Source organism: Equus asinus, chromosome 22 (assembly GCF_041296235.1).
Source record: "Equus asinus isolate D_3611 breed Donkey chromosome 22, EquAss-T2T_v2, whole genome shotgun sequence".
Lineage (NCBI taxonomy): Eukaryota > Metazoa > Chordata > Mammalia > Perissodactyla > Equidae > Equus > Equus asinus.
In genome coordinates, this window is record NC_091811.1 from 60,387,468 (window position 1) to 60,399,645 (window position 12,178).

Sequence of the window (12,178 nt, forward strand, 5' to 3'; positions counted from 1 at the left end):
AAAAAGCCTTTCCTGACGGCATCCAAGGCCCCTGTCAGACTGCTCTACCCCTCTGTCCATCCTTCTTCCCAGCATTTATCAACAAGCTCAAGTCTTCTCTCCTTTCCAAGTGTTTGCTCATTTGTCCTTCTCGTCCCTCAATGGAATGGAAGCTTCACGACAAGAGGGAGTTTGCCTGCTCTGTTCACTGCTGCGTTCCCAGCACTAAAACAGAGCTGGCCCTGTTCATTTATTCCTTAAGTTTTAGCTGAATGAACGATCGTCACCACCACGACCACGGCTCAGGGTCACCAAGTACTCAGTGTATCCTGGATGGTTTTACGTGTATTCTCTCTCCAGAGCCTCACAAGGACCCTATGAGTTGGTGCTACTATTATTCTCATTTTATAGGTGAGGAAACACAGACAGACAAACAGAAACTTGCCCAAGGTCACAAACCTAGCAAAAGGAAGAGCCAGCAATTGATTGCAAGCCATCTGACTTGAGTTTTGCTTCTGATCACCGTTGAGTAACATGACGGAGCTGCACTGAGGCGGGACAGTGCTGTCATCACTTCTGGTCTCCTCTTCATCTCCCCCCACAAACCACCCTCCTGACACCTCCAAGCCATTCTCCACACAAAAGCCAGAGTGACACATTCAAACAGCAAATCTGACACCCTCGCTGTGCTTTAAATGTCTTCAATGGCTTTCCACAGAGAGAACACACGTCAGTGCTTGGTCCCTCCAGCAAAGGTGACCAATATTTATAATAACTTCTTTAGAAGAATGATGATGTCATCTCTGGGAAAATGACAGCTTATGAAGAAAATGATGGACTTGAGAGAAATGCTATCCCTTTGAGATAAGAAATAGAAAAGGCTTATTTGATTATGATAAACTGGATCCTATCAGTAATTCCAGAAATATTTATGCAATCTGATCAGAATCAGCAGGGTAGATGTATTAAAATGGATATTCCTGGGCCCCACGCAAACCCATTAATTCAGAATCCCTAGGGATGGGTAAGGCAATCTACATTTTTAACAAGTACCCCTTTGACATTCACTGACCCAAACCTTCTCAACTCTAAGACACCAGGCAAGTATCTGCATGTTGGCAATACTGTATAAACCAGCAGTGTCAAGACTCAGACCCAGCTACCTCTGTTTAATGACCACTAATGGCTCTTGTTCAATAATAATGTTCTAGAACTCACAGATTCAAACCTGCCCAAACCCAGGTCATAGGTTTCAAAAAAAAACCCAATGCTTGGGCAGCTCATGCCAATCCCAGGAAGCCAGAACTACCACATCTGGTAAAATCAACTGAGTTAACGCCAGGTCAACAGTTTTACTACAAGACATGTTCATTCCAAAGATTATTCCATTTCTTCCCTTAAAATACACCTCCTGCCACAGCTGGGAAATTGTGAGAGAAAAATAAACAAAAAACACAAACCATGTCTCGCCCTTAGCATGCCAGTTGACTGCTCAGCTAGTGTTGCGTGGGATTCAAAGAAAAGCAAGTCTACGCAGGTCTTTTACATTCTGAAAGATCCTGAAAAACGCTAGAGAGGAGCCTTATTCCCAAGGAAGTCCAACACCCACCCAGCCATCAACCCAAGATACTGGCATTTTGCCAAGCTTCCCTGACATTATGAGGATGGGTGCCTAAATGAATTCATTTCTGGACATGAGGTGCCTTCTGACCCAATATTAGCTCTGGGCTCCTGCAGCTGCGGGAAGAGGAAGGTCTTACCAGATATTGTCTTCTCTGCGTCCAGCTCCTCCAGCTGGGAGTCCCTACTATAAAGAGCAGCAACAATATGGAGCACTGACATCAAATCTTATGCTCAAGACTCCAACTATTTCTTTTTTTTTTTTTTTTGCTGAGGAAGATTGGCCTGAGCTAACATCCACTGCCAATCTTTCTCTTTTTTTGCTTGAGGAAGATTAGCCCTGTGCTAACATCTGTGCCAGTCTTCCTCTATTTTGTATGTGGGTCACCACCACAGCATGGCTGATAAGTGGTGTAGGTCCACACCCAGGATCCAAACCTGCAAACCCAGGCCGCCAAAATGGAGCACATGGCACTTTAACCACTAGGCCATGGGGCTGGCCGTAATTTCTCCTTTTCTTTAACATGTTTTCAAGTTATTTAATTTATGCAAATTACTCAGAAAAATGTTTTCCTCCACAAAATGTAAAAAAAAAAAAAAAGGTCTTGATAGAATAAAAGTCAATCAGTCCTGAAAACTCCTTTGAAAGATACAAGACTTACTTGTGGTGCTACAGCACGCTTCTAATCCGAATCATATTATACCATTTAACAAATTTTTTTGAAATTTCAGAAATGTATTTAAGTACTGACTTTTAGCTCTGACGATTTTCAAGCACTTCTGTATAAAAGAAAATGTTCTGCCCTACACAGCACAAGACAGAAATTAACAATGCTTTGGAAACAATAACTGTGTATTGCAATATCCAAAGAAGTCTACAGAAGAAAACAAAATGAGTAGAAGAAAACAGCCAGAGAGTGAATTTTTCAAGACATTTCATAGGCATGCAAGCAATTTTTCACTATCCAGATTTAAGCAGGCCCATCACATAAATGACCCTTCCCAGATTCTATGTAAGGTAGGTAATAAATAGCATCTATTGTTACGTAAGATGAACAAAGCAATCCCTGGTTAGACGCACTGAAAGAAATTAAGGGGAAAGAAAGTGAGATGATTCAAGTTCGGTAAAGATAATTCAGCACTCGCTAGAGTGAAATACAGAAATATGGAGAAGAGTTCAAATTTCAAAGGTTTCTAACTTTCCAGATTTCATTTCAGTTTTCTAAGGACAAATTATAGCTTTAAAGTATAAAATAGCGAGGTCATTTATTTCCAAGAGAGCTTGCTAATTTCCTTACAAGTTCCCATGCTTCCAACTCTATACCATGCCAAAGAGAAGACTGCTCTCCCCACCCACTCAGATTCCCCAACGCCACTGCAGACCCTCTCAGCCGGGAAGCATGCAAGGACCCTCAAGGCTCTCTTGAACACGCTGACAGAATCTGCCAATACACAACGCAAGGACGGAAGGGTGAGGTAGTATTCCCCGGGGTGTAAAAAGGCCCCACTGGTCAAATTAGAACAGCTAAAGATGTTTAAGACACCAAAACCAGTACTCCATCTAGACTCCAAAATTTTAAGCAATTGTCAAAGACAAAGAAAACAGGTATTAATGCTAGCATAAAACTGTTTTTTACATTCAGTGTTTATTTGTCAAATACCAACTGCTTTTTCTTTCATTCCTTTCTGTTTCTGATCTTTGCAAAAACCACATCAGTATCAAATGTCACTTAGTTCTTATTCAAACAGAGGAGAGCAGACACAGCGGCTGCACCCATGACTTAGCTGACCTGGGCCCTCAGTAAAAACAAACCTCTATAAATCACCAGATGTAAGCAATTGGGTAGTGATCACTTTAATTAATTGAACAGCTTTCCTGAAATTTACTGTATAATTTCAACCCTCCCAACGCCTTCCCAGAAGCAACTAACAATGGTGGGTTTTTCCTTAAGTTGTTTACAAGATAAAAACATTTTTAACTTTAGTGGCTTAAACATACTTTTTAAGTATTCAAGATTAAGGTAAGCTACTTAATTTTAGAAATTAAAAACATGCACATTCTAAATACTACCTTTAAATGCTGGAAGTCAAAATTATTCCAAAACATCTCCAATGCATGAATATAAACATGTTATCTGCCCTAAAAATACAGAAAACTTAACACAATTTTAATTTTATTTGAAAGCTCCTATTTGCAAAATGCCATCAACGGTATTTCAAACTTCAATCACAAAATGTAATTTTAGCTGTATAAAGCTGCTATTTTGACTTGATCTTTCTGCACCTTGGCTTCCACTGCGGGCACCGCACTTAAGAGGATACTCCCAAGTCTTATTAGCAGCTCCCATTTCTCCTACAAAACAACTCCGCTCATTCTCCAGTAGGAACTCTGTCCTACCTAATCCACGGATTGCAGGCCAACCATTGAGTAACCCCAGAATTAAAGTCCTAGTCGACAGAATATAACCAAATACACGTCTCTAATGGGCAAGGGCGGCTTCTCTGAATCTTGGAGACCAGTTGGGCAATGATGGCAAAGTGTGAAAGCAGGCTGTTACAACGATACTTAAAATTGAGGAGAAAGAGAGAGCTGGAAAACAAGTCCACCCATTTAAAGAATGCTTCTCCGTTATCCACTGAAGGAAGCATTCATATTTTGCTCATAAGATCTTTGCTCTAGACCAGATGGAACTGCTACCCGCGGTCCTTGCAAACACACGTGAGAAATCCTGCCAACATTCACTTACAAGGAGAGAAGTGTAATATTTGCCGAGACTGGTCCTAGATTTGGAATGGTCTCCAATTCATTGTTGTTCAGTTTCCTATAAACGCCAAAAAAGGGAAAAAAAGCTGATTAGGTAATCTGTACTTCATAGAGGTGAAAAATTTATAAAATTATTTAAAGATACCTCCCAAGTTAAAAATTTTAAATAATTTATTACAATGCAAATGTTCTTTACAGTTAAACAGTGTGATGGGTTGTATATTTTATTCAAACCTCAAAGAGAAAATCACTAAGACTCACACTTCTCGAAGGCTCTGAAGGTGGCTCATGGAACTGGCCTTGATGGAAGACAATCTGTTGTGACTTAAATCCCTGTGAGAAAACAAAAATAAAATTATAAGCAGTTTCCAAAAATCACTAATAGTCCCTAATGATGCGCAGGACAGAGTGGGTTTACGAAACATCTCTATCAACACTAGTGACAACATAAGAAATAACCGGTCTATCCTGTTCCATAAACTTGATGGCAACCCAAACACCAAACTCAAAAATACAAACTCTGAGGACAAAATTAGTTTAGGAGGCTGGCAGATTCAAATGCTTTCAGCCCACAAACATTTTCGGAGATGTGTTTTGGCACAGGGTGAACAGATCTTTTGTGAACTGGCTGTTTCGCTTCACCCTCCCATCCCCTACCATCCCCTCACCTCCAACGTGATATGATGAAGTCATGGCTTACAAAAAGTGGCTAATTAGGCAGGCTGCTGAAACTAAAACCTCTAAAGAAACCTTTTCATTATCATGAAATTAAGCACCAGTGTCCTTATTACAGTCAAACAAAATAGAAATTGCTTTTCACAGATATTTATTTCCCTGGGTTAAGGCACCAAATTATTTAAAGTATCATTGTGCGTGCATGTGTGTGTATGTATGCATGTGTGCATGTGTGTGTGTGTGTGTGTGTGTGTGTGTTGAGAGCATTGAAAATAACCTGAACCCTCTGCTTTCCTGACTTTCCCAAATCTCACTATCTGGCAATGTAATGTATAATTTAAACCACATCAACCACCTAACAAAGTTAAGCAGAGTGTACAGAAACCTGTGATCAGATTTCTTTTCAATCATTAAAATAAATCTGCTTCTTACTCAAAGACTCAATCTAACTTAGTAACAATTTCCACAGGACATCATTTAAAACAGAAAAAGCAAAACAAAACTCCTACATGTGAAATAATCTAGGCTAGGAAAGTCATCTCATTCAGCATTTAAGATTCAAAATATGAAACAAAACCCAGCAAATAGTTTGTTATATTCCTTATGTGTCAGTCTACATACTGAATATGTACCTTCAAAATGGTGAATGAAATGAAATGGTTGAACAGCTACTGAAAAACAGGCCAACACACAGTATGTCTTAAAGCTCTCCCACTGAAAGAGATTAACTAACCCTTACTAATTTAAGTCTTTCAGTGTTTAGAAATGAAGATTTTTAAATAACCAAACTGGATCGGAGAAAAGCACGAACCATTTGTTATACACATAAGTATGCCCAAAAAAGAAGAGAGAAAGGCAGGGAAATCACATCCAGAGAGGCAGTATGCCTTAGTGCATGTCCATTAGTTAACAATTAGAAATAAGAGATCTTTCATCTTTGAATTTTCGTTTTGAGAATAAACCTGGATTTCTCTATTTCACCTAAAAAAAAATCTGCAAAGGTTTTATTTGAAACATGTTTGCCTAAAGACCTACCAGACAGTAACAGACATGAGTAGATTTGTTCTGGTAGAGTTATAACACGAAAAAAAATCTGGCACAGTCTTTAAACTATAAAAATCCTGCAATTACAACCACTGCTGTGCATGCTCACCACGCTGGAGCCAGACACTTTCCCTCACAGCCCAGCTCACGTCCATCTGGAGTTCATCAAGGAAGCCGTGAGCCCAACAACTCACGTTAGGATTCAAACAAAACCTGTGTGCTTTCTGCACCACAGACAGTCACAGATTTCCCACAGGGTTTAAAAAACAACCGAGGCAAAGAGTCCTTCACCTGGGAGGTGGCCTGAATCAACAGAAAGGCTCACTTGGACCCATTCAACTAAAGCACACTGAACCAACATGCCATGGCATCTCCCATTGTTTCAAGTTTTAAAAGGAAAGCAGGACCCGATCTGGCATTTACATTTAATACAGGTGATTTTCTTTTTAATTAGAAAAACTAAGACGGCACTCTCCACTTCATTTTAAGGATTATTTCACAGGGCAATCCTGTGAGAAAAGAGATTTGAGTGCTTAACTGTTTTTTCAAACAGTAATGGGATGAGAGCTCCAACAAAAGGCCTTTAACATGAGAAACCGCCTTGAGAGAACAGTGCACGTGCTGGGGGCCACTTATTTCGGATGCAGAAGCAGGAGCTGGCAACCTTAAATATTTCAGTTATTGCAACACACTTCCATTCCTGAGTTTTGTGTACTATTAAAACCACATTATATGTGGGAGAAAAAAAAAAATCACCCCTTAAGTGACTTTTACTGCTAAATACTTAAAGCCATGAAACTTTTAATGCACCTAAATTTAGATTTAATACAGTTTACGTTTCAGAAACGATTACTCTCCAGTTAAAGGATGTCACATTTTCCTAAATCTTCCTTATATTGTTTTTACGGCTAGACCATTAAAAACAAACTCAAGTTGGACAATATCGATGCTTTCTTAAACCCATAAGAACAGTCAATCAGGAAGGCAGAGTCTTCACTTTTAAATGTCCAACACTGACTATCTTCCCCAGAAAACCTTTTGAGAAGGTTTTCTGAAGTGAGCTTCATAAATGGGAAAGGAGGTGACGGAGGGAGGTGTTAACTGTTTACCCAGAACTCAGCTGGCCAAATACTTGAAAATCAAACTCTATGTGGGAGACAGCAGTCTCTCTTCCTGCATATTAGCAAGAGAACAAATATCTATGAAAATAATTCATTTACAACATTCGGTTCCAGCTCTCATTTTCTTCCTTTTAGCATTTGGAAATCTGACTTCCAAGTCCAATTGTAAAATGCAAATCCAGCCCAGCTTCTTAATCAATCCCAGTGGGGCCTGAGGAGCTGCTAATTCAGCAGAAATCTGGAAAGCTGAAAAACAAGACGGCAGGCTGTAGCTGTTTTAAGACATGGATCCAAAGTGACTCATAAATCAGCCTGCTATGTTCAAGTTTTAGTCTGGAAAATATAGAAAAGCAGCTGTGAAAACCATAAGGACTATTCCCCACCCCAGCCCCAGTTGGGGGACTGAACAGAGGATTTATAACATGCAGACACCAAAGAGCCACACCAGCAGTGTGTACCTTCCGCACTCTCGCCTGAGCTCAGCTCACTCAAACATTTCTATGTGATAAGATAAAGAATCCTGAAATTTCAGCGAGATTTTAATAATACTGAAATTCTCATTGGCAACTGAGTAACTTTTCCCTCTTTTGGCGAAGTCCCACATTCTCAGGACCACTAGATTCAGACCTCTTGGGAAGCACAAGCCATAACTCTAAACGTAAACTCAAGTCTGCCTTTAAAGGCAGTTGTAAGCAACACTTCACATAGTTGCTGTTTTAAGAGCCACTTTCCTTAAAGTACTAGAAGTTACTCTGAAGGGAGAACTAACTACAATGTTATTATTTTACAGCTCAAACTATTCAACTTTTCACACATGGGATTCCTATGGCAATAAACGACAACTGAATAAAGTGAAAGACACATACACACATGTATCATAGGTAGAGACACCGATTTTTTAACTTGCAAGTCAACAAATAGAACAAAAGATACACTTCTGTTTGTCTTTGGTAGCACAAAAGGTCTACCAAACTTTTTCTGAACAGTGCTCTCGTAAACTAATCGTAAGGCAAACTTTCACTATCTTCATTACCTAAGGAAAAGGAAGTTGAGATACGGCGAAGAACAATATGCATTTTTCTACTTATTTCTGAACTCGGAAACAGTCGACTTAAAAGCCTTTCTAACTATGCAAAATTAAGCAGCAGCTTTCTTATGTCTCCCGTTCCAGACACCAAGGAATAGAGAAGTTAAAGGTCAATTCCAGGTGTCTCACTTCTTCCCAAGGTGGAGAGACGAGACATCTAGAACTTGAGGCACAAACAGAAAAAACACTTACGATAAAGAATTTAGCCACATGGCTTGGTGACAACTACAAAGTTGGTTAAAAGTCACACAAGCACAAGACTGACAGAGCTGTCCGATGAGTGATCACAGTGGGGCTTCTGACAACAAACCTAGAGCTTATTTATACAAGTGGAACTTATTTTCACATACATTTAAGGAATGTGGCCTTGTATCAAGACAATTTACTGCTAGCGGAAATGTAATTAAAGATTGTGCTAACCAAATAAACTGTAATTTGTTTTTAGTGTGCCACCAAATTATCTGCAAAACAAAATCCTAATTAGGTCAGCTACTTTTAAGACAATGTTGAAATAGGTATCAAACCCCTTTTGGTTTAACTCAACTTCTAATCAAGAGCAATACAGTTATTTTTTAAAGACATCCAAATTCACAAAAAAAGGATACTGCATGCTGGCAGGACCCAGTATGCCACCTGATACTGAGAAACTACTGAATATAGGTAGATCTGCTGAATGATCCAGCATTTCTAAACACACCCCAGGAAGCACTAGATTCGTTTTCTTCTTCTCATCCCTCTATTACTCATAGGTGTTCACCTCCAATCATTCAAACGTTCAGTCCCATATGTTGTCAATAGAGCCATTCACATTTCATGAACAAGGCAGCATGACCTCCACTAGAGGCAGTTGAACAGAATTAGCCACAACTAATTGAAAGTCTTCCTGCTTTAGGTTAAAGCTCTTATCTCTTTCTTCAATTGTAATAAAAACTACTGAATGAGACATTCCATGACCGGAGATTAAACACCACTCTAAAACTCTCTAATTCTACCTTTCGATTAAACTAAAGTTTATTAACACGAAGAACACGCTTTTGGCGGCCAACAATCCTACAATTCACAAATAAAGATTCTGATTAGCACAACGATTTAAGAACACAGTTTCTTAAACTACCGACCAAACTTTCTATCCCTCTTATGAGGGCGTTAGGATAGTTGACCAGAATTATTTGAAGAACTTAGAATTTCCATTGCAATTCCGCCAGGCCCAAATCTAAGGATTAAAGATGGACTGCACTTTTATTGCTTTTAAACAGGGTAACTATTTAAAAAAAAAGAAAAAAGAAAAAAAGAAACACAAGTTTACACGAGTCCTCTAATTTTAACAAAACTAACTCTGGAAGAGAATAAGGAGACGACACTTGGAGAGAATCAGCCTTTTCAACTAAACTACACTTTCTTCCTTGTTCTTCCACGCAGTTGGCAGAGATCTCAGGTTTTCAGACTTCACAGTTGGCGTCCAAAAACTTGCATAACAGCACCCAGCGCTCTCTCCTAAACCGTCTGGGCGCGCTGAGAAGCTACAGAAATCACGCCCCTGGTTCGGAAAACTCCAACTCCTTCCCTTCCACACCTACTGATCAGTCCTCCCAACTCCTTACCAGAACGAGGAGGTGTCACAAAGCGGTCGAGGAGGGGGCTTTATGGAGTTTTCTAATGCGAAATGAAGCACACGGAAGGGAACAACAAAAGATGTCGACCATAGTTTGGAGAGTGACCGAACTCTGTTGAGGGGCCTTCCCAAAGCAAAGGAGAGCGTTTAATGACTAGCTCGGAGCAGGAAAGGGCCCTGAACCACTCAGGAAGTCTAGGGGAGCCAGCGGATCACCCTCAGAGGCAGAACTGCCAACGCCCGGAGTCCGCCGGCGACCACCTCTCCCGCCGCATCTAAACCCCCGGGGCGCGCTCCAGTCGCAGGATGTCGCCTCTCCGCTGGAGTTGTCAGGGGCTCCCTCTTCTCGCCCACCTGCGGCAAGGCGGGGCGCGCCAAGCGCCCACCGGCGCGGCCCGCAGGCCCCGGGGGAGGGAGCCTGGGGCCCCGACGGCTCCTTCTCCATCCCCACGGAGCGCCGCTCGAGGCCTGGGCCCGGACGAGGAGCTGCCCCGGAAAAGGCTGCCGCGCGCCCCGGCCCCTCGCCCCCCGCCCGCACCAGGAATACTTACAGCCGAGCGACCCAGGGCGGGAGCGGCTCGGGCAGGCGCGCCAGCCCCCGGCGGCTGCAGTCCAGCAGGTCCCCGAGGCAGCGGCAGGGAGCGGGGCACGGGCGCTCGGCCGCCCCGCCGGGAGGCTGCCCCAGCGGCCCGCGCCCGCCCCGGCGGCCTCCCTCGGCCGGGCCCGCGCGCCCCAGCGCCGCGCACAGCAGCAGCCCCAGCGCCGCCGCGGGCGCGCGGAGCCTCGGCGCGCCCATCGCGCTCCTGCGGCCTCGCGCTCGGCCCGGCGCTGCGCACTCGGGTCCCCAAGTCCCGCCGAGGGCGGCCGCCTCGCTCCGGGCCGCGTGCGCGCGCACTCCCAAGGCAGCTCCTGTCCCTCACTCCGAGCCGCGGGGCCCTTGCATGCCCCGGAGCAGCGAGACGGAAGCCAAAAGGATCGGCCGGCCGCGGCGGAGCTGCAGAGCGAGCGGCGCCGGCGCGCAGCCCCCTCCGGCCCGCAAAAGAAACTTTGTCGCCTCCTCCCCGCCGCGGAGCGCGCAGTCCCGGCGCGGCGAGGCTCGGGGCGGGGCGGCGAGGCCCGGCGCGCGCCCATTGGCCGCCAGCGTCCTCCCGGGCCACGTGACAATAACAAAGCTCCAGCCCCTGGGCGGGAGCGCGGGAGAAAGTGGAGCTGAGATTGTAGGAAATTCGGAGTTACATTTTCCAGCTTCTCTGGCCAGAAGTCTCCGCTACGTCCTGGGAAACATACATCAAATGGAGTTGAAGAGGAAAAGGGAGTGAAGAAACAAATGAGCAAATATTAGGCCAGCTCTCGGAGTTGGAGGTATTTAGGGGAACTTTAGGGGAGTCAAGTTAAATTAGCTCTGTGATCAGCAAACCTTTCAATTCCAAGTTTTAAAAATGTACGTTATCCTGCCACCCACAGATGAAACAATGGTTTCAATGAAAATATAGTTTTCTTTACATTAATGCTCATCATTTTTTCCCATATGTGTGCTCCATAATTAAAAACAATATTAAAATGTAAAAGTTACGGTATTGGAAATGGTATATTGTTACAAATGGCCAGCCGTAGTGCATTGATAGAGCTGGGGTGAAATTATGGGAAATGACCTTCTAATAAACCAGAATGGCAATCTAGATTGTATTCAATAGCTAGGGATAAAAGTAGTCACACTAGTATTTCAGAGCAAATGAAAACCAGGACCATGGAGGGAAAAATGAATATATGCACCATGGTCCACCTGGGCTTTGAGTGATGACAGATGTTGATTGAGAATGCTACAGGCTACAAGTACTCGTCTGCCTCCTCAGGCGGTGGTGGATTCAGGATTACAGGACTTCCCAGCGCAGTCTGTGCCTTGGCTTACTCCTGTGGGTGATTGGGGCCACAGGATTTTGGAACTGATGGAAACCTCAGATGATCTGCGAACGTCCCCGTCCTCTGGATGAGGAAACAGACCCAGAGAGGGTAACTCATTTGTATGTGGCAAAAACTGGAAGCTTATTTTAAACTTCCAGTTTTACAGTCATTGTTGCATGCTATGTGCCAGAACATTCCTTGGGGCTGCTTCAACTGCTCGTGATTGAGAAAAGGTGAAGGCTTGTAGAGTGGAGACTCTAACTCCGACTCTAATGCCCGTTGAATTCCACCATAGCAAATCACCCGTGTAAGCACGCCAATTCATGGGGGAGGGAAAAGATCACTTTGAAGTTGAAGCACGTTGCTTTAGATAT

The 12,178-nt window shown here is 43.2% G+C and overlaps 1 protein-coding gene across 1 annotated transcript in view; it reads right to left on the reverse strand.

Moving 5' to 3' along the window:
• The window catches only part of LRIG3 (leucine rich repeats and immunoglobulin like domains 3), a 44,610-nt gene extending 33,776 nt beyond the window's left edge, over positions 1-10,834 (reverse strand). The window contains exons 1-3 of the mRNA XM_014844052.3: positions 10,454-10,834; positions 4,625-4,696; positions 4,347-4,421 (exon numbers count right to left, since the gene is read on the reverse strand). Coding sequence (XP_014699538.3) covers positions 4,347-4,421; positions 4,625-4,696; positions 10,454-10,698 — 392 coding nt within the window. The 5' untranslated portion in view covers positions 10,699-10,834. The remainder of the gene's footprint in view (positions 1-4,346; positions 4,422-4,624; positions 4,697-10,453) is intronic.
• Between the last annotated feature and the right edge of the window lie 1,344 nt (positions 10,835-12,178).